General features: G+C 45.8%; 1 protein-coding gene across 1 annotated transcript in view; it reads left to right on the forward strand.

Moving 5' to 3' along the window:
• FAM171A1 (family with sequence similarity 171 member A1) overlaps positions 1 to 18,176 on the forward strand; it is a 129,807-nt gene extending 111,631 nt beyond the window's left edge. Inside the window, exons 6-8 of the mRNA XM_057544129.1 lie at positions 11,398 to 11,514; positions 14,533 to 14,647; positions 15,194 to 18,176. Coding sequence (XP_057400112.1) covers positions 11,398 to 11,514; positions 14,533 to 14,647; positions 15,194 to 16,904 — 1,943 coding nt within the window. The 3' untranslated portion in view covers positions 16,905 to 18,176. The remainder of the gene's footprint in view (positions 1 to 11,397; positions 11,515 to 14,532; positions 14,648 to 15,193) is intronic.
• The last annotated feature ends 4,676 nt before the right edge of the window (positions 18,177 to 22,852 follow it).

Genomic DNA, 22,852 nt, shown 5'->3' on the forward strand with positions numbered 1-22,852 from the left:
TCTGATGTTGCCTAGCAACTCAAAAAACAACTGTCGTAATATCAGTCCATTCCTAAAAATTGTTAAGCCTTTTGTGTTTGTAGCCATACGCCCCAACAGCAACAAAAAGAATTTTTAGAAAACAACACCATCACATTAGGTATATTGTAGCCATGGTTCAGGGCCACTTTTGTTTTGAAACCCTATTCCTAGAGACTTAATTTTTCTAAAGGGTCCTTTTATATAGAATGAGAACTTCCCATGCTTGAGTTGAACAGAAACAGTTTTTGGAAAGCTTAACAAATGATGGTAGCCCGCTTTGTGGCCTTAGAGTGTATAGATCCATATGTTCCACCTAAAAGAAAATGTCTCATGTTATAGTCAGCCCTTAATTATCACTTACGGAATATTCACTTTGCGGATTATCTGTGGCAAGTGTGTATCCTCCAGTGACTTTCCCATCACCTAGAAGCCTCAGAGCTGCCTTGCTTTGCTACCACGTGGCCTGGATTTTAAGCACTGCATCTAACATGCTCGTTCTAAGATCAGCCTGGGTGAAAAATAACTAGGAAGGCAAAGCTGCCATCATTTATTTTAAAACCAAATATTTTATAAATGTCTTCTGTTTTCAGTGATCTCCACTGGAATGGGTAATTAAAAGGTAAAATTATTTTTGATTTGAATATTGCACTGGTTGTACAGGATTTGGCAGGAGTGTATAGAACACAGGCAGCCTGTAGCCCAGCAATTGAGGCAGCTTGGACATGAACAATGGCTCCTCTGGATCTTGAGCAAGTCCTTTAGCCTCTCAGGGCCTCAGTTTTCTCATCTATAAAATGGGCATAATAATAGCTATCATCCCCATCTCATAGAACTGTCGAGAATGGAGAGCCCTTACAACAGTGCCTGGCACTGGGTAAAGTGCTCTATAAATGTTAGCCATTATTATAATCATCACTGCCCTCATTCAGCCCATATGTAGTTTGTGCATTTTGGGTAAAGCGTAATATAAGGAAGACAGACAAGTACAGTGAAGTCTTAGTGTCTTTAAATTGAATTTCCAGTCTCAGCCAAGGCTGCTTTGTAGCTGGTATGCCTGGACCTCCAGTCTAATTGGTTGGTACTCTTGTTCTACTAGTTGTCCCATATTTTGCATGTCATTGCTGTCTCCCTATTTCTAAATGACTCAAAGTTCAGAATAGGTGTTGCCTTTTAATTTGACTTGAGATAATGTACATAAAGCACCTAGCGCATTGCCAGGCATGTATTAAGTTCTTAATATCGTGGTTCTTTTTACCCCTTCTCTTGAATCACCCCTTTAAAATTATTTGCATGAACACACATGCACATACATACACAGAACAAACACATCGAACCAACTCAGCCCACATAGAATGTGCTGCGTTAGAGGTTTCTGCAGAAGCGTGCTTGCTGGCTCTCATTATGACCCGTAGTGGAGTTGTACACGGCAGCTCCGCCATTTCACATGGTGGGCAATTTGAAATACGCCTATATTGAAGGGGAAGAAAAATAGGACCGTTTGGGGAAAGCATTTTTTTGTCTACTCATTCTCAGCTGAGCTTATTCATTAGCAAAACAGATATGACCATAAACCAACATTTTTCATCACTATGCTCAAAGCAACCCTAGAGGTTGGGGGACTACATTCTTTCTTAATCAGAAAGAAACCGAAATTCAGCACAGGGAAGTACCTGGCACACATGTACAGTATGCTGGGAATGGAGAAGGGGAGATGCAAAACATGATTTCCTTCAGACTTCAAATCCTCTTCCTGTTCTAGAATCTCTGATTTTGGTGCATTCCTGCTTCTATGCCAAGACTTAATGTGGCTTAATAGAATGATGGACTGGATCTGGGGATACAAAACAATCCATTCCGAGATGCTTTGTTTGGCCCATACAGTTGATTTAGGGGCATTTATTTGTTTGTTGTGTTTTAACTTACTGTCAACATTTAAATATTGAAAGATTTCCTGAGGAATTCTGTTCTTGGCTTCTCTTTTTTAAAAATTGAACAATTCATTCATTACAGCAGATAGATAGTGAACATCTTCTTTGTGCCAGATTTTACTCTGTCCTAGGCTCTTGGGATAAAGCAATGACAAAACAAGTCAGGGAAGGTCCCTGTAATTATGAAGTCTTTGTTCTAAACGGAGGAGACAGACAATGCACCAGTTTATTACTTCATTGGCATGAGTGCTGTAAGACAGGTAAGCAGGGTGATGTCAGGGAGAATGATTGGCTGGTCACAGCCTATGGAGGAGTGATATTTGAGCTGAGATCCCAAAGATACCTCTGAGTCTAACATGGGAACGTCTTGGGGGCAGCACATTCTGGGCAGAAAAAAAATGGTCAACACAAAGGTCTTAAGATTGGAACCAATTTGTCCACAACCGCAGCAGCCAGGTCACTGAGAGGCACTGCCCCTTCAAGCATCTGGAACAAACTCAGATAAGTGTTTGTCAGCTCCCCGTCGGTAATCTGACAAGTGACTAGATTATTTCTGGAATATATTAGAAATATTTCTGAAGTTGCTTCAAGTACTGGCCACCCAGTTGATGTACCCCGGCAACATTGTGGGAAACGGTCTTAGGGTTTTCTGAAAGGGTCGCCACACCCCACGAAAGTACAAACCATCTAGAGCTTTGCTACTCAAAGAGTGGTCTGCGGACGGGGAGATTGTTCGAACTGCAGAATCTCACGCTTTGCTCCAGACCCAGTGAATCAGAATGCGCATTTTGACAAGATCTCCACTGTAACAAGCTCTTGAATAAGCACTGGTTGAGAGCATCTTACTGCATCCGTCCAGATGTTTGTTGCCTTCTCTGTTCTGCCACCCTTTGTTTTGAGCGAGTTTTCTAAATGCTGGGGATTCGTGGCTGTGCCTCCCAGAATCCTGGTCTGAGTCCCCCACCCAGTCCCATCTGACATGTAATTGCAAGATGGATGTTGGATTTAGTGGGTAATGAACAAAATTTCTCTCCATATGGACTTAATTAGCCTGCACTCTGATGCTGCTTTCTGGAAATTTATATATACCTATTGTAAATTCAAAATTCTCTCATTAAATTTTATTAATGCTATTATGCATGCTGATACTTCTGGCTACCTATTTAAGGCATGAGCTTTCTCTAGCTCTGCCAGAAGCGTTATGGTTTCCCATTACTGCTCTGTCCTAAAATTTGTTTCAGTAAGTCTTGTGATCGCTCAGCTAAAGCTGAAAGGGGAAAAAAAAAAAAAATCAGTCACTTAGATTAAATTTATTTTTAAGAATCCATTCCTCAAAATTTACCCTAAAAATACTCAGGGAACATGTTGTAGCTGAATACAGATGCATTTCTTGTTTTAATTTCTAATAATTGATTATATCTGTGATTTTATGCTTTGAACAGAAGGTCATTGGTTATAGTGAGTTGCCCTTAATTTTATTCTTGTTTAAACTGGTCCTGAAATGTACTTGCCGGAAGCTACAGGAATGCAACCATCTGTACAGGACTTTCACTCTTCAGTTCCATTGCTTTCAACAAGCATGGTTAGGTAATTGACCACCAGGTAAACACTTTGCAGTGTAATTAACAAGGAATGTATCCTCACAGACTTCATAGAAAAATAATTACAAAAAAGGGAACATAGCTATTCAAAGGCATAGACTTTAATTTGGGAAAAAAAGAAGGCTACTCCACAATGTCATAAAAATAGATACTGTCGCTGTTTCTGCTCTACTGATGAATGTGACTTCAGGGCTGATGGACTTTTCTGATTTTCTGGGTGATCTCGTCCCACTGAAGTTTTGTTAAAGCATGTGATAAAAGAGACTCAGACCTTGACACTGCTAATCATACATCTGGTAGAAAAATATAGTAGAGGTTATAGCTTAAGATAATGCAGATGGAAATCCTGGGAAGTAAGTCTATGCTGGTTTCTAGAGAAATCCAGCATATTCGGGAAGCTGGGGAACCCCTATGATTATAAGTAGCAATAATACTAATAACCATTCACTGTGGATCTGAGTGGTACATACCTCTTAAGAGGACTGCCCTCAAATGAGCTAATGCCCACGCCATCCTGATTATTCAGCAAGAGTCACCACAGCCCAAGCGAGGAGACAGTCATTGGCCAAAACCAACAGCTGAAGGGCAGGACAGCAGAGGTTCCTACTGTCCAAATTCATGCGTGTGTCATGTATATATGTCTCACCTCTCGCCATGAACGTTCCCAAATAGTTCACAGTGAACAATTAAGTCGTAGGAATAGAAATGGCTCTATTTCACAGAGTGAATATTCACCTTTTAATCGATAGAACTTTTTTGAGATGGGTTTTCTGCACGGCTGTGACATTTCTTCATGTCCCAGCGTACAGACCTAGTAGAACTCACTGCAGCCTCTTTCAGGAAAAATACATCAGTTAGAATATGTTAGCTGCACAGGATAGTAGAATCCCCAACTACAAGTGCTTAAATGATGAGACCATTTATTTATGTGACAAAGGAAGTGTGAAGCAGCCACGAGGGACCTTCCATCCCCCAGCTGGGCCATCCTCACGTGTCCTCGGGTCACACAGCTGGAAAGTGGCAAAGCTGGGATTCACATGCGGGGTTATCTTAGGCCGGGCAAGTCGTCCATGCACTCATTCGGCCCTTGATCATACTGGACTTTTATCTGCCCGGTGTCCTGAGGTGTGACATGGTCACAAGTCCCAGTATAAGAGCAATGACTTCTTTCTCTGTATATTGGCGAAGGTGCAGGATGCCAGCTTCAATGTGTAATCTGTTAAAAGGGCAGGTTTTCACTTAGAGTTTTCCCTTTCAAAATCAGTAGTACTCATCCTAACAGGGTTTTTCTGCTTGTTACCAAATGCTGAGATGAGCTCGTGCAGCTGAGAAAATAGGGGCTTCTGGGCAGAATAAGTGAGCCAGGCAGAAGAAGCAAGGCAAATCTGAACCGTATGAGTCGTATTCTAATTAGACATTATATTTTTGGCCCTTTTTCATATTTTAGAGTTCTTTTCCCTCTCAATAGTCATTTGTTTAAATTTTGAACTCAATGGTCTTTATATTTTGCAGATAAAAGCTGCTTTCATTCCTGCTTGGTAACCAAGCAAGAAAATGGCACCCTTGGTGATCGCTAAGAGACCCCATCAGATCTTACAGACGAGCATAAGGCATGTCTTTTTCAGCCTGTCAATTGTTGTGTGTAATAATCATTGCAGTTAAATGTAGCTTCCAAGTTAAGATCTTGTGGTGCTTTATACACACAATGAACCTTGCCAGCAGAATACATAACTAACACGCTTTCAAACGATGAGGACAGGGACTTCCCTGGTGGTCCAGTGGTAAAGAATCTGCCTTACAATGCAGGGGACGTGGGTTCGATCCCTGGTTAGGGAACTAAGATCCCACATGCTGCGTGGCAACCAAGCCCACGTGCCACAACTACTGAGCTCAAGAGCCTCAACTAGAGAGCCTACGTGCCGCAAACTACAGAGCCCACGCGCCTTGGAGCCTGCGCACCACAGCTAGAGAAGGGAAAACCTGCACGCCACGACTACAGAGAATCCCGCGCCACAACAAAAGATCCTGCATGCCTCAACAAAGATCTCGCGTGCTGCAACTAAGACCCAAGGCAGCCAAAAATAAATAAAACAAAATAAATAAATAATAAATCTTTAAAAAAATAATAATTAAAAAAAGATGAGGACGGTTTTTCAACCAAGTATTTCTCCTTGAAAAATCTTTCCATTGTGCAGGGTTTCACTCTAGAGAATAAGAATTCAGACAAAAACCTATCTGAGGATGTGTGTTGAAGAAACTTGGATTTAGCATATCTCTGTTCCAATTCTGGATTTGTCTCTCATGTGGCTGCCTGTGGACTTTATTCTAGATGCAGTCTTTGTAGGTGGGTTATCTAGTCCCCAGTAGTAGATGCCCCTGGTGGGGAGTTGGGGGTCGTTGGTGGTGAGGAAGCAGAGCTGATAACAGAACCGCTGATAACAGTGTGTAGGAAGGGTGGGGGAGGGAAGGGGGGAGGAGGTGGGGGGAGGAGGGAAGAAAAAAGCACAGCTGTGGGTGGGAGTATTTAGCATAAGAGCAAACAACTTCGTTCCTCAGTAGGGACCTAAGGACGTCAATATTTTAGGACCAGCATCAGTTGATCATAATCATGAATTATCATGAAAAACATCAAAATTATATTCAACTTTATAAGGCAGGAGTAAATGATACTTTTTAGAATTATAGAAAATTGCCTTTTCAAACTTTGGCAAATAAGACCCAAGTTCTATAGAAGAATAGCTTCCAAACCTTGTTCAGGAGATGTCTTGGGGGTTGTGCCCGGGAGGGGGGGTTTCTCGTCACTTGTTTGCAGAGAAGCTTGTCTTTTTTTTTTTTTTAATTAAAAAAAATTTTTTTTATTTATTTATTTTTGGCTGTATTGGGTCTTCATTGCCGCACGCGGGCTTTCTCTAGTTGCGGCGAGCGGGGGCTTCTCTTCGTTGCGGTGCGCGGGCTTCTCATTGCAGTGGCTTCTCTTGTTGCGGAGCATGGGCTCTAGGCACACGGGCTTCAGTAGTTGTGGCACGTGGGCTCAGTAATTGTGGCACACGGGCTCTAGAGCGCAGGCTCAGTAGTTGTGGCTCACGGGCTTAGTTGCTCCACGGCATGTGGGATCTTCCCAGACCAGGGCTCGAGCCCGTGTCTCCTGCATTGGCAGGTGGATTTCCAACCACTGCGCCACCAGGGAAGTCCCGAGAAGCTTGTCTTTTATCCGTTTTATATATTAATTTCTTAATTTTCTTAATACAAAGTTTCCATTAAAGAGAAAGAGTTCAAATGCTTTGAAAGCTGATGATCTAGAAATCTCAGTACTGCGGAATTTCATCCCTCGGTCATGCTAGAGGGATCGCTCTCCCACCTTCACACGCATAGAGTCCCAGTAATGGACGCGGCACGGGGCTCCGTCAGCACAGCGGCACACGCGGCCGCCAGCACCCCTGCTCCTGGCACACCCGCTTCACAGCCAGCCACCCTCCCTGGGCAGTGGCCGCCGTGCAGGAAGGTGGCAGCCTGGCTGGGCTGGCGTTGTGGAGCGCAAGGAAGCGTGGCGCCCTCCCCCTACCTGCACACCTTCACCAGGTGACCCACCTTGAGACCTGCCTGGACGGCCCGCTCGCGAAGAGCCCGAGGGAGTCGGCAGGAAGCCCCGTTATGCTGTTATGACCTCAGGGGCTGCCCTAATGTCCGGACCACAGGGGAGACAAGCTTATTGACCCGGACAGCCCTGCCGGCAGCTGTGATGACCCAGGGGTGTTCAGAGGCTGGCCCCACCCGGGAGGGAGGGGAACAAGCCAGCGGCCTTGCACTTGGAATTTTCTAAGCAGGAGCAACTCGGGTCTTCCCGTGATCTGCCTGACCAGCGCCGAGGCTCCCACAGAGATGGAAGGGTACCCGCTCTTGGTACCCTGGCCGCGGGTCTGGCGGTCATATAACCTGCTCAGCAAAAGAGACTCTCCAGAGGTCTGTTTGTCCGGCTGTCCAGTCACCAGTGACCATTCCCGGCACTGGCTCTCCAGCCACGAGCACAGGAATCTCTTACGTGTGCGGAGGTTCCTCAGGTGGGAAAACAGCCTCACACCACAGCATCAGGATTTCAGTAATGAGAAGCATATGTTTCTAGTACACAATTCATTAATTCTTGTGTTCCCTGTAGCTAATTTCCTACACAGAAAGCTTGGAAATGGCTTTTGCCAATAACAGCGTGATTGCTGAATCCCAAGACAGCGCTGCCCTTTATTCACTGTACACATGTATGTTTCACAGAAAACTTAGGCTGAAATAAATGCCTCTTTCCCAGCTGGCTTTGTTCCCTCTGGTCTGAAAGAGTAGAACCCCGAGCTTAACTGCATTTCCTGCCAGCCACACCCACTTATGCACAGGAGGTCATCTGATATTATTTGAGGGGGAGTGGGGAGTTTGCATGTCTGGCTTTCACCCTCAAGTACTGTAGCGTTCCCACGCCAGGGATGTTTCTGGGTGTTGAGAAGACAAAGGGAACATAGGATGAGGGTTAGCAACTTCGGCGAGGTATGCTTTGGAAAACGGGTGATGCAGTAACACGTGCCCTGGGGTCGCCAAGACCTGGAAGGTCCCTGCGCGCAGGAGGGACTCAGGATGGACACAGGATATGACTCGAATCTTGAAGGATGGGTAGATTTTTGGAAGAGAGGAAAAGCATGTGAGGTTGGAACAACAGTTGAGGGCAAAGTCACGGACTCGGGTAAAAGTGTGTGTTGTGAGGACCAACCTGGGAAGAACTGGGGGCGGGGGGTGTGGCCTCCCATTGCTAATGGCGCAGGAAGCCCTGCCCAGCCCTCCCCAGTCTCACTGCCTCCCGTTCCCCGGGCCAGTACACGTACCGGGCCTCTGTGCACGCCGTTCCCTCTTTTTTCTCTCTGCTCCCGGCCACTGTCCACCCCCAGTGACAGTCCTGCCTGTTGACCAGAGCCCAGCTCGTCCCCCGCCTTCTCTGCCCACCCCAAGAGGCACTCGTTCTTACTGAGCTCCCGAAGCAGCTTGTATTTTGCCTTTTCCTGGCTCTTCTGGCTCCCACCAGCATCACAGGCTGGACTTGGGGGCCTGTTAGCTGGGTGCGGGGTGTGTGTGTCCGTCCACCCTTTAGGCGTGTTCCCAGTGTAACTGGGAGGTGTTGTAAAAGCCCGTTTCCAGCTGGCTGTGTCGTAGAAAGCCAAGGCGACTTAGCCATCCAGGTAGGTGGTTTGCCCTTGCGTGAGCTGCAGGAAAGGGCTCTTAGCCTCCAGCTGTTTTCCTCTGGTTGCCTTTAGCCTAACCTAATGCGCTCCACTCAAGAGGGAAACTGCAAGCCAAAGAGTGCAGGCGGCTTCCTGGCTGGTAGGAGATCCTGGCAGGGCCACTCCTGTGGGGGAGCGTGTGAGAGTGGGGTCCGGTGTGTAAGTCACGAGCTAAACAGCATGGGGTCCCCGAGGGGAAAACCGGAAGTAGTGGCAAACAATCCGTCCTCTGCCTTCAGGCGAACTTTCTGGCCCGACGCAGAACCCCCTTAGCTGCCTGTGTCACATGCTCCCTGTTCCCATGTTCTCAGCAGCCCTGTGGAGTGAGTGGTGCTCGGAGTGGCTAGACCACCTCTGGGTTGAGGCTCTTCAGCCAGTGAATCTGAAGCGAGCATCCGCATCCTTGCTTGGGAAACCTTCCAGCTTATGTTCTCGTCTAACTTGACTTGACATCTTCCGGAGCCATGAGTCAGCCTGTTGCAGGGGGCAGTCAGACTACGCAGGGCACCCGCTGACGCCTGGCCTCTTCCCATCTTCCTTCTTTGTTCACCTTCTGTCTTCGAGGATGAGGACGAGGAGGAAGAGGAGGGGGGCAGGGGGGAGGAGGAGGAAGGGGGAGGGAGGAGGAGGAGGGAGGAGGAGATGGAGGAGGGAGGAGATGGAGGAGGAGGGGGAGGGGAGGGGGAGGAGATGGAGGAGGGGGAGGGGGAAGAGATGAAGGAGGAGGAGGGGGAGGGGAGGGGGAGGAGATGGAGGAGGGGGGAAGAGATGGAGGAGGAGGAGATGGAGGAGGGGGGAGGAGATGGAGGAGGAGGAGGGGGGAGGGAGGAGATGGAGGAGGAGGGGGGGAGGGAGGGCTATGGGAGGCATTGCTGGGGCACCTTTCCACCCCCTACATCTGAATGTTGCTATGGCAACTGACGGGCCCTAGAAAGCCTGCCAAGTATTGTTTCTTTCCTCAGGGGGGAAAGAAAACCGCTCTTGCCACCTCGGTGATGTGTATACCTAGGAAAGGCAGGGATTTAGAGACTGGAAGGTGGAATATTTGGTGCACAGCTGGCGCATTTCGTCCCAGAGGGGACAGGATTCCATGTGCGGCCATTTCGGGGGAGTGGGTGATCATAGGAGGAACGCTGTGTGAGGGACCCGTGTCTCCGGGTTGGGGGGTGCCTAGCCAGCAACCTCCCTTGCCCCCCGGCTCTCAAAGCAAGGTTCTCTGCGGGTGAGACCGGTGACTGCCAGGCAGCCTTGGGCGACGGGCTCCTGGAAACCTTACAAAGTGCAAAAGTTCTCAAACGCTGGCAGGTTTTGTAGGAGGTGCGGCAGGGCAGAGTGGAAGAGGTAGCACCGGCCTTGAGGCCAGACAGACAGAGAGACCTAGTCTGCCCCTGCTCTGCCCTCTACCCCTGGGAGGCCTCGGAAGAGTTCCGTGTCTCACCAGGGTCCAGTGTCTGAAAGGGGAAATAAGTCCTCCTCTGTAGGGTCGCTGTGAGAACCGTAGACAGCGTGTACAGAAAGCACATTGCTGCGACGGGCCGGCACACAGGAGGTGCTCACTTCTGTGAGATACTGGTTACAGTAGTGACTGAAGACAGCCCTGACCTGGACGTACTCCATGTCTCCCAGCATCAGGACCAACTAGAAGCTTCTTAAAATACTCACCTAAGCCAGTCTTTATGGGTTAGAATTTGCAAAGATAGGACCAAGGAATCTATATACTTTTTTTAAACTTCCCGAAGCATATATGGAATCTAAAAAAAAGAAAAAAAAATGGTTCTGAAGAACCTAGGGGCAGGACAGGAATAAAGACACAGACGTAGAGAATGGACTTGAGGACACAGGGAGGGGGAAGGGTAAGCTGGGACGAAGTGAGAGAGGGGCATGGACATATATACACTCCCAAATATAAAATAGATAGCTAGTGGGAAGCAGCTGCATAGCACAGGGAGATCAGCTCGGTGCTTTGTGTCCACCTAGAGGGGTGGGATAGGGAGGGTTGGAGGGAGACACAAGAGGGAGGGGATATGGGGACATACGTATATGTACAACTGATTCATTTGTTATAAAGCAGAAACTAATACACCATTGTAAAGCAATTATACTCCAACAAAGATGTTTTTAAAAAAAAAAAAACAAACTTCCCCAAGCAACTCTGTCACTGGTCTGCGATTCCAGAGAGGAAATCCGTTTATTTGCTTGAGGATGAAGACTATAAACAGAGCTGGAGTTTCCCCTCTTCTTTCCCGTCCCACCAGCCCTTTTCATGCTACCTTTATTCTGCTTCTAAACCCCTAAGGCTTCCGGAGGAGATGGGACATGATGGTGGAGGAGTAAACTCCAAAAGCTTCTGCTAAAATTATCTGCGTTTGGAAGTAGGGACGTGTGATAAAGGGGCTGAAAGTCATTTAATCAGGAAGAAAAACAGAAGTTCGACTCTTTCCTGAAAGCGAAATGCAGTCCCTCCGTGAGAGCTGGACCCTTTTGGCTCTCTGATGGGTTCTAAACACGACACTGAAGGTGACTTGTACAATGGGCTTAAGCCTTAAATAGGAGTTTAGCGTGCATGTGGCTGAAGTTTTTTTCCGCATCCCACAGGAACGTGGCTGAAGAGTGGTCTCGGCCTCGTGCACCAGGAAGGAAGCCAGCTGACGTGGACATATATCGCCCCTCAGTTGGGGTACTGGGTGGCAGCCATGTCTCCTCCCAACCCAGGTAACAGGACCCCCGAAATCTGCAGTGATGGGAACCGATTCCTTTGAGGGTTCAGGCTAAGTGTGCTTTTGAAAGTGATGTCAGCAGGGAGATCACATCTTCCTTAAATGTGGTTGAAAGTGTGAAAAAGCAAATGATGAGTCAAAGGTTTTTCCTGGGGGTGGGGGAGTTCTGGTTGGAACTCTCCCATCCAGGATAAGAATAATGCATAGAAAATAGCCTTGTCTCGAATCTCTGTTTTGCTCAGACAGCTGCCGTAGGGAATTCTTAATCTAAAGCCCACAGAGGCGGGTCGGACCTCCTCCCTAATTTCTGAAACAGCTGTGGCCTGGTGCAAGAGAACACGTAATATAAGGCAGTCACCAGAGGGACCAGCAGAAAGTCACCGTTGGAGGCTTCTTGGGGCAAAAACCTTGATCGGGCATTTCTGAAAGGCTTAAAAGCAAATCTGTTGTTTTATATCTAAAAGAATATTCATCTCCATTTAGGATATATGAATTAACTCATATTTTTCACTGAAGTTTAATTTCACAAATATTTTGACCAAAAGTTTGGGTTTTTTTTAACCTAACCACCCTGATTTATCCCTAGGAGTATTCTAGAATTGCTTTTTTCAAAATAGTCACCTTAGGAGAAGTCTTTCCAGTGGATGGCTTCCAGTACTCAAAATGCCTTTAGAACCTTTTTCCCTTGGACTGTCATCCTTAGCGAAACTCTTCATAGGTGGCCAATCTTTTTGCTCAGAGGGTCCCTTTGATTTTTCTTAGACACATCTAAAAGTCACCCACCTCCAAGGCTGGTGAATAAAGTAGGTAATTGAGCTAGGTCAAAATGTGCTACGATTAAAAGTTGTCTTTTGTCAATTAACCATGAAGGCAGTTCCAAAATGGGGGTCCAAAATACTTTACCAATGGAATCATCACTGGGATGAACACTTAGACTCCCAAAGTAACTAATTTGATGGAGGCCAACCCTAGATGGGTGTTGAAAAATCAGTTACGTTTACTTTATAGTCCAATCCTGGGAAAATGTACACTTCACATCTGGGTTTTAAGAGTATGCGTTTCCCTTTACCGTATGGTTCTTGTAGCCACGTAGGCATGAACCAGCTACAGAAATGCCTCAGTCTCCAAATCTGAAATATCTAGAATATGATTATGAGTAAGGTAAGAAAGAAAAAAAAGTCCTCAAGTACCAAAGTAGAGGCCACAAAGCCCGTGCATTAAAGTTAACTTTTATTTTAGATCTGTTTCAAAGAACCATGGCGATCGGTGTTCCTATCATGCGACAGATTAATAGATACTTTTGTAAAAAGGGGAAGAAGAACTGCTAGATGTAGGTCGACCCAAGCTTCCTGAAGAGCAGTGAAGGAAGAGACAAAAAGCCATAAAAAGCACATATAGTACAGCCCTGACGGCATTTAACGTAGAAATATGTATGTTGGTAACCCCACAGCCATCACTTATATTAAAACAAATTACAGTGATGCTGTGCTTTCGTGAGCCCAAAACCAACAAGAAAATAGAGTTTTCTCTTTCATTCTCTGGTTAAGAAGGAAATGAAGTATGACTGTGAAGTTTATCAAGATTTCCACTGGCAGAAGTTAAAATAATAGCATTTTAAGTACTTAAAAGGACCAAGCTTCAGTTATTTGGAAATGATTTCTTGGTGACCCCTGCCAAGGCATTACCTATGTCTGTGGGGTTGTCTCTGTGTCAAAAAAGAAAAAAAAAAAGTTTCTCTGAACAATTAAGGCGGTAGATAGTTGTCAGTAATTTTTCCAAAAAACCAAAAGTTTCTCTGAACAATTAAGGCGGTAGGTAGTTGTCAGTAATTTTTCCAACTTTTGTAAATATTCACCCTCACCCCGTTGAAATGATTTGTAATTGGGAGAGAATGATGTTATCTTTTGAACTTAAGTAATGTCAGTATTTTCAAAAATCCACAAGTCTCCTTGGATTTATCTAGCTTTTAAGAGATTTTTGAAGAAATCTGTCCCTTAGAATATAAAAAATCAATCAATAAATGGGTGTTTATGGTGTTTAGTAATCATAACCATGCTCCTCTGACGTAATGTACAATATAACCACATTCCTTCCTTCCCATCTTTTGGAGCACTGCCAGGATACCTGGACACCAATAAGTGCCCCAATATTGTAATCTGGGGACATTTTCGTTAGTGCTGTCAATCCATTGTTAGCAACATTAAGATAGATTCTTACTACTATTGAACATGAGGAGTAAGTTAAACTACCTCTTGGGATTCTAATGTAAATTAAATCCCAATTTAATTTAATGGATTCTAATGGATTTTAATGTAGATTAAAAAGAAAATATGTTTACCTCTGGTCACCTTGTCTGTAAGTTTTGGAAAGGTCTGTTGCCACATGAGGTTAGCCATTCTGAACAGATACTAGAGAGAAAGATGTTATTTTTTAAAAATGGGAGGCATTTTAGAAATCCTTGATACCCCTGTAATAAGCTGCGGATTATTTTTTTAAGTCATAGAAATTTATTTCATACATTTCAACGGATTCATTTAGGCCAAGGGTTTAGGCCAATGATTACATAGTAATCATTGCCCAGGGAAAGTGAGAATCAAATTTCGTGATTTTTTTTTTGTTTTCTTCTGCAGTATCATAAAATCCCCAGGTCTTCAGGCCGTGTCTCTGAATGGATGAGTCCCCCTCATTATATGATCATGCATCTAGTTTTCTTTTATTAAAAGATCACATATTTAGAATGATGAAAATGGTACCCAATGCTAAGGAAGGACCCTGGACACTGCACATAGAACTTGAGTATTCAGAGTGCTCTAGCGATGGTTTGGGTCATCCCTTTTCACTGAGGGAAGTTATGGTGATGCTTCAGGCACATCATCTAAAGGGTGTTTCCGTCTGGCCGCCGCTCCACACCCCAGCCAATAAGAGCAAGAAAAACAGCACGCTCTCAGTTCATTTCCCCTCTTTTTATTTAAAGGTTTCCACAAGTCTCAAATGCCCTTTTCTGACTTTTTAGGTCCCGTTGTCACACAGGACATCGCCACGTATCACACGGTGTTTCTTTTGGCCATCTTGGGAGGAATGGCTTTCATTCTTTTGGTTTTGCTGTGTCTCCTTTTATATTATTGCAGGTAAAGTTTTACCATTGAGGCACTGTCTTTTTTAATTTGGAATTTCTTGCGCAAGCATTGCTATCGAGGTCCCTTTGTGAGTCGAGGTCCTTTTTTTCTCATGAAAAAGTACCTAAGAACTGAACATCTGTCACGTAAGTTGCAAACAAAGTGGGAGGCACACTGTGTAAAATGTTTCTTAGAAGGGCGGTCACAAAAAAATAAGTTGTCATGATTCATTCAGAATAGTCCTACATGGTAATGAAGAGATGATATTCTCAAGGACAGAGCAGAACTATTCTTATTTTGATGCCTCATCTGATCGACTTGCAAGAATGTTTATCATCGACTCTGCTTTTGAATGGATAACTTGGATGTACTTGGGGTAAAATCTGCACGTTGCGACCCTCAGAATCAAACTAGGGCTGAGGGTGTGGGGTGAGAAGGCTTCTGGCTGCCAATTCGTTGTGTCTTGTTTCTTCCTGTGGGAATTGAGAATTAGGTTTCGACTTGAACCTTCACTGTTCTGAGAATCTTTAATCTTGGGGTTTGTATCTTTGATCGCAGGCGGAAGTGCTTGAAACCCCGCCAGCACCATAGAAAACTGCAACTTCCTGCCACCCTGGAGAGTTCCAAAAGGGATCAGTCAACTTCCATGTCACACATCAACCTGCTGTTTTCTCGGCGGGAATCAGAATTCCCTGGCCCGCTCTCCGTCACCAGCCAGGGCCGCCCCCCGGACGCCCCAGGCTCAAAGGAGTTGATGAGCGGAGTCCATTTAGAGATGATGTCTTCCAGCGGGGAGGTGGACATGCACACGCCCATGCTGAAGCTCTCCTACAGCACCTCGCAGGAGTTCAGCTCTCGGGAGGAACTCCTGTCTCACAAGGAGGAGGATAAAAGCCAAATCTCCTTTGACAACCTGACACCGAGTGGGACGTTGGGAAAAGACTACCGTAAGTCGGTGGAGATGTTCCCCTTAAAGGCCAGGAAATCTGTGGAAAGGGAAGGCTATGAGTCCCCCGGCAACAGTGACTACAGGAGGAATTACAATGCCATGCTCTCGCAGCCTTTATTTGAAAAGCAAGACAGAGACTGTCAGGCCTCCGTGACCCACATTTCCACAGGAAGTAAGCTCACCATTCAGGAACACATGTACCCCGCGCCTTCATCTCCGGAGAAAGACCAGCTGATGGAGCGCAGACCTACTGAATGTATGATGTCGCGATCGGTAGACCACCTGGAGAGACCTACCTCTTTCCCGCGGCCCGGCCAGCTGATCTGCTGTAGTTCCGTGGACCAGGTCAATGACAGCGTTTACAGGAAAGTATTACCTGCCTTGGTCATCCCGGCTCATTACATGAAACTCCCAGGGGACCATTCGTATGTGGGCCAGCCCTTGGTCGTCCCAGCCGACCAGCAGCTCGAGATCGAAAGACTGCAGGCCGAGCTCTCCAGCCCTCACGCGGGGATCTTCCCACACGCCTCCTCACAGATCCAGGCCCAGCCCTTATCTTGCCAGGCCATCTCGCAGCAGCACCTGCAGGACGCGGGCACCCGGGAGTGGACCCCGCAGAATGCGTCCATGTCCGAGTCCCTCTCCATCCCGGCATCCCTGAACGACGCGGCCTTGGCTCAGATGAACAGCGAGGTCCAGCTCCTGACCGAAAAGGCGCTGTTGGAACTTGGGGGTGGGAAGCCCCTTCCCCACCCCCGGGCCTGGTTCGTCTCCCTGGACGGCCGGTCCAATGCACACGTCAGACATTCCTACATTGATCTCCAAAGAGCTGGGAGGAACGGAAGCAATGATGCCAGTTTGGATTCTGGCGTGGATATGAATGAACCCAAATCTGCCCGGAAGGGAAGAGGAGACCCGTTGCCTCTGCCGCAGAACCACCCACCGGTCCCGGAGCACGCGCAGAAAGAGCCGCGGGCCGCGGACAGCTCGGCCTACACGCAGCTCGTGTACCTGGACGACACGGACCAGAGCGGCAGCGAGGGCGGCACCGCGGTCGGGACGCCCGAGGACAGCGCCCTGCGGTGCCTGCTGGACGGCTCCAGCCGGAGAAGCGGCGGCCAGCTGCCCAGCCTGCAGGAGGAGACGACGAAACGAACCTCGGACGTCCCCCCGGCGCCATCGGCCAGTCCCGACAAGAGGCGATCGGCTCAGGAGGACGAGGACGAGGACGACGATGACGACGACGACCAGGGAGAAGGCAAGAAGAGCCCGTGGCAGAAGCGGGAGGAGCGACCCCTGATGGCGTTCAACATCAAATGAGCGGCCCCGAGCCGCCCAACAGGGGACTCGAATCCAGTTGCCAAAAATTCTGTCTCACGGAAGCGCTGAGCTGCTTGCGGAGGGAGTTGAACCACGTCCTCCGTGGGAAGTGGACTTTTTTTTGAAAGTACCGTTTGCTGTCAAAGTGTTAGGAAGTAAAGTTCTTACTCAGAAGGAAGAATGCGTCGCCTCCAGGGAGATGGCCGAACGGAGTGTCTGAATGTCCGCGTCGTTCCCCGTACTTGACGTGTCCACCCCCGAGGGCACCAAAGAACCACACGTGATGTCGCTGGGTTCTGATGATAACCTCAGTTCTCCCGCAGATTCTGGGAACAGATGAAACTCTTTTTGCATTGCTTGAATCCATTCTATCACAATAATGCTCCTGTGAAGTTATTATTGAGAAATTAGCTTGGCACTTAGTGTCTGGAGGTATGCATTATCTCAAAGGAAAACTATGCATCGCTGCTTCGTGGTCTTACTTTGCTTAGATTGTTGCTTTGGCTAGGTTTCGTTTCCGATTTGCTTTTGTTAAACACACACACACACACACACACACGCACACACACACACACACAATTTGGTTGTAAGGAATTTATTCCTTCGTTTTCACCTGCTCTGCTTCCCGGTGGTTTATTTCGGTATCTCCTTTCAGGAACTCCTGAGTGTCGCCTCTGAACATCCAAGCCTCTTAATGAAATCGTGCTGAAGTTTTTATCAGCTGCCAGTTCTTCACTTCTGGTCCCATTAACTCCAAGTGCCTTTTTTACAGTGACAACAGACAGTCCCTTACTTTGCTTTTTTTTTTTCGTTTGTTTTTCTTAACTTCTTTCATTGAACTGCCTGGATTTTATAAAGTTATGAAACGATCCCCCTTTTCTTTCAACTGCATGCCGCCAAGTGCCCATTCGTGCTCCGAATTCTCATTTCAGCTCGGTGTATTCTCTCGTTCTCACGTGTGACGTGGATTCTGTTTAGCTAAGCTAGCCTAGAGGACACTTTAGCGATCCCCTTCCCTCCGCCATCCTTTTGGCCACTAGGCACCATTATGGTTTTATTGGCTGTTTGTATATACGGTTACGTATTAACTCTGGAATCCTATGGGCTGATCTTGCTCTCCAAACGCGGAGTATGGGCTGAGCAAGTAGACTGAATGTGACTATTAAACAAATCTTATGTACTATCCGAAAGTGCCAGAATGACTCTTCTGTGCATTCTCCTTAAAGAGCTGCTTGGTTATCCAAAAATGAAAACTCAGAATAAACTCTTAAAAAAAAATCAAAAACCTGTCTTGTGGTCCTTTTCATTCATTCTGAGCCGTAATTGGTTTTAGAGTTGCCATTAAGAATTCTCTCTTCATCCCTTGGCAGTCTGGAAGGCCAGTTGTTGGATTTATATTCAAAGACTAACACATGGTGGGGGGAGGGATAAATTGGGAGATTGGGATTGACATATACACACTGCTATATATAAAATAGATAACTAATAATGCCCTACTGTATAGCACAGGGAACTCTTCTCAATACTCTGTAATGGACTATATGGGAAAAGAATCTAAAAAAGAGTGGATATATGTATACATATAACCGATTCACTTTGCTGTACAGGAGAACTAACACAACGTTGTAAATCAACTATACTCCAATAAAAATTAAACAAACAAACAAAAAAGACTAACACATAGACGCCTAGGAATTGACATGATGGTTAAATCCTAAAAATCCACCTTGCTGTTTAATTTCATTCAAGAATACAAGGTAACATTTTATTGTGTTTCCACACTTTACAAAAAACTAATGTTTTCTTTTATGTTCAGTGTTGATCCAGCTTCAAAAAGATGTCGTTCAAATGACCAGAACCATCCCAGATGTGTGAAACTATTAATCAAAATAATTACTGGAGCCGTCAGCATATAACACAGACTGGTGGAAATAAATTAAGCTAGCTAGCTTCGTTATAAAATCTATCTTCATGAATTTCACACAGGCAGAAAAATGAGTCAAGCTGATTTTTACGATTTTAGTTCTCACATGCTGATGTCTAGTGTTTTGCTTTTAAAATGGTTGAGAGAGTCCCTGACATTGTTGAAGCATCTGAATGGATGGGAGTCTGGGGTTTAACAAGTGAGTGACTGTTTGGAAGTGAACATTCTCACCAATAGGTGGCAGGTGAACCCTGGCGGATGCCACTAAAATTCCAGGTAAGAACCATTTGTCACTCTCCAAAGAAGAAGTAGGTGGCCTCTCCCAGCATACCCAGGTCAGACATGGGTGAGGGGGGAATGCCAGAAGGTCCCCACCGCTTTGCTGCGCTGCTAATGCCATAATCTCCTTAAAGCATTAGTTTCCAGGAGAGCCTCGTTTACAATGCATGTTACGTGTGACTTGTAGGTGACTTGTTACCTGTCAGTACTGATGATGGGAGATTCAGCAGGAAGACTGGGGGAGAGGGGCTTTTCTGATTCCTTCTCATTAGGTGGGACATACCTGGGTCAACCAGGTTTATGGAAGGTGTGGAGCAGCCAGCAGTGGTCATGAGACGCTACGTCCCTAGAAAGACAAGACAGTGGGTTTGCCAAAGGGAAATTGGTTCTGCCGAAGATGAAGCTCACTCGTTTTACGCTCGTCCAAAATAGAGGCTCAGAGGCTAATGTTTTTGCTCGGGGAGCCAAGATTGGTCACCAGACTAGAGTTGTCTGGAAAGGGCACCCTAACCGTGTGGACTTTAAACATTGTATTTATCTTTTCATCGCAGTGTTCCGTGTTCCGAACCAATTATGTTGTGTGAAGAACTAAAGCCTTCAAAAGCACCTTGCTTGTGCCACCTAGTGGTGAGTTTTCACCTGCCTCTTAAGGAGACTTTAGTCAAACAGCTCTCTGCGGCCAGGTCTGGGAAGACAGGTGAGTGTGTACAGGGATGCCTTAGATGCTGCTTCTGGACCCCGGGTGAGATGAGTGAGGAGACGGGGCTGACGTTTGTTGAGTCTCTACCTGGAAACATTATGTTGGAAACAATAATGCATTCAATTCTCAAAATCTTGTGAGGTTTATTTTATTTTTTTTACACCTAACTACATGGAGACTGGGGGTTAAGTAATCGAGGTCACTCAGCTAGAATCAGTGGTGTGTCACTTACATGGCCAGCTCTCTGGAAATGAATGCATTTGAGTTAAAAATGTATTACAAATCATAATAAAATGCATAATTGTCAATTCCATTTGATAATTCGTTCTCACAGAATGCTTTCGTTGATTTCAGTCAGAGCCAACCTGTTGCAATTGACAGAAGGATGTAGTTGTGACATAAACACTTGCTGATTTTTTTTTACATTAATGATTAATTAATGTAACTGAAACAACGATGATACGTGTCAGAACTTCACTCACTGATCAATCATGGAGTGACTTCTTTGCTGGATCATAATAGTTTTTGAACACTGTAAGAATAATTCCTCGATTTTTTGTGTGTGTTACTGGCAATGTAATGGCTCTAGACATGATACAGTTCTAAGTTTAATCTGCACTATTAACATTTTCTCCATCGCTTTCTTTAAATTTTATTTATTTATTTATTTATTTATTTTTGGCTGTGTTGGGTCTTCGTTGCGCGAGGGCTTTCTCCAGTTGCGGCAAGCGGGGGCCACTCTTCATTGCGGTGCGCGGGCCTCTCACTGTCGTGGCCTCTCTTGTTGCGGAGCACAGGCTGCAGACGCACAGGCTCAGTAGTTGTGGCTCACGGGCCCAGTTGCTCCACAGCATGTGGGATCTTCCCAGACCAGGGCTCGAACCCTTGTCCCCTGCATTGGCAGGCAGATTCTCAACCACTGCGCCACCAGGGAAGCCCTCCATCGCTTTCTTAAATCTGTACAGTCAACAAATCAAGCTCTGATTTGTAGCATTTGTCCATATCCACGGTGTAAATACTCCCATGTGGCCAGTATCAAGCAACTAAAGTGACATCACCGCACACAAAAGTTAGGAGAGATGCACAGTAGCACATAGTTATATTTGCACCAAACAGATACACTAGAGATAAATAACCTCAGAGCATAGTCACATATAAGTTAATCCTCATCATTTGGGGATTCCATATTGACAAATCTGCCTGTTTACTAAAATTTATTTGTAACCCCCAAATCACCCCTCACTGGGCTTTCGAGATCATTCACAGACAAGCACAGAGCAATGAAAAATCTGAGTTGCCCAACACGCATGTTCCCAGCCAAGGCTGAACTGGGCGACGCTTTGCCTTCTTGTTTCAGCTCTCAGACTGTAAATAAGTGACCCTAGTTTACAGTCTGCTTATTGCCGCATTTTCTGCAGTTCTGTGCTTTTTGTTGGTGATTTTGCTGCTGAAAACGGCCCCCAAGCGTAGTGCCGAAGCGCTGTTTAGCTTTCCTAAGTGCAAGAAGGCTGTGGTGTGCCTGGTGTGGAGAGTACGTGTGTTAGCTGAGCTTTGTTCGGGGCGTGGGTCAGAGCACTCCACGGGCCACTAGCAAGAAGGTAGGAGCCTGGGAACAAGGTCTGCTTGACTCCAGAGCCTGGTCTCTTGTCTTATGAAGCTTCACATTGAAACCCCGAGTTAGAACGGAAAATTCGAGGTGCAGTTGTTTTCCAAGCTGTAGTGTAACTCAGAGTTGAAGATGGGCAGTGTTCACTGGGAAAAGAACCAGGTATCTTCTTGTGGTTTGGGTCTGGCTGCAGGACTTGGAAGAATTTGTGAAAGAAATGAATTTATGTGCCCTAAACCATGCTGGGACATATGCAACATCATTTAAATGACAGAGACCCCGTGCTTTAGGGAACTTTATTTAGTATAAACTAACATAGATAATGCTAAAACAGTGAGGCAAAGTGCCCAAGAAAATGAGACTGGAACCAAAAAGGAAATAGACCATAAAACCTAAAAATAATCCAGCCACAAGTATGATAAACTCTATGATTTCTTGTGTTCATCCTCTTAAACTTTTACTTTTTCAGACCCTCTGTATTTGGAGGACAAGGGGAGAAAATTGAGTACAGTTAAAGGTAGAAATGTGTGGTGATTTTTCAACTATTTCGTAGTTCCACAGTTTTGTTTTTGTTTTTGTCTTTAGAGGTTTTTTTAATTGAGGTATAATTGACATACAACATTATATTATTTTCAGTTGTACAACATAATGATTCCATATTCATATATGTTGCGAAATGATCACCACAAATTAAGTGTAGTTAACATCTGTCACCATACGTAGTTACAGAATTTTTTTCTTGTGAAAAGAACTTTCGGGACTTCCCTGGTGGCACAGTGGTTAAGAATCTGCCTGCCAATGCAGGGGACACGGGTTCGATCCCTGGTCTGGGAAGATCCCACATGCCGCGGAGCAACTAAGCCCGTGAGCCACAACTACTGAGCCTGTGCTCTAGAGCCTGCGAGCCACAACTACTGAAGCCTGTGCACCGAGAGCCCGTGCTCCACAACAAGAGAAGCCACTGCAATGAGAAGCCCGGGCACCGCAATGAAGGGTAGTCCCCGCTCGCGGCAACTAGAGAAAGCCCGCACGCAGCAACAAAGACCCAACGCAGCCAAAAATAAATAAATTTATATAAAGAAAAGAGAACCTGACTTATTTATTTTATAACTAGAAGTTTGCAGTTTCTTTAGGTGAAGTGGAAATTTCAACCCCCTTTTTTTCCCCCTGCAAACTGTATTTTCAAAGCTGTGGCTATAAATACACACCAATATCCCTGATAAATGTTTTTATCATTCTTTACAGAGATTGTGACTTGTTTAATGCTGGTATTCTGGTACCTGAAAAGTGACTAATAATTCCTGTAAGGCTGTTTCACCTCAGCAGGATGAACAGGCATTAGAGTCCCTGAGAATGTGGAACATGAAAGAGCCTCGATAATCTCACACAGGAGGAAATGGAGCCAAGAGTGTTGGGATGACTTCCCCCATGCAGGCAGT

Source organism: Balaenoptera acutorostrata, chromosome 3 (genome assembly GCF_949987535.1).
Source record: "Balaenoptera acutorostrata chromosome 3, mBalAcu1.1, whole genome shotgun sequence".
Classification (NCBI taxonomy): Eukaryota; Metazoa; Chordata; class Mammalia; order Artiodactyla; family Balaenopteridae; genus Balaenoptera; species Balaenoptera acutorostrata.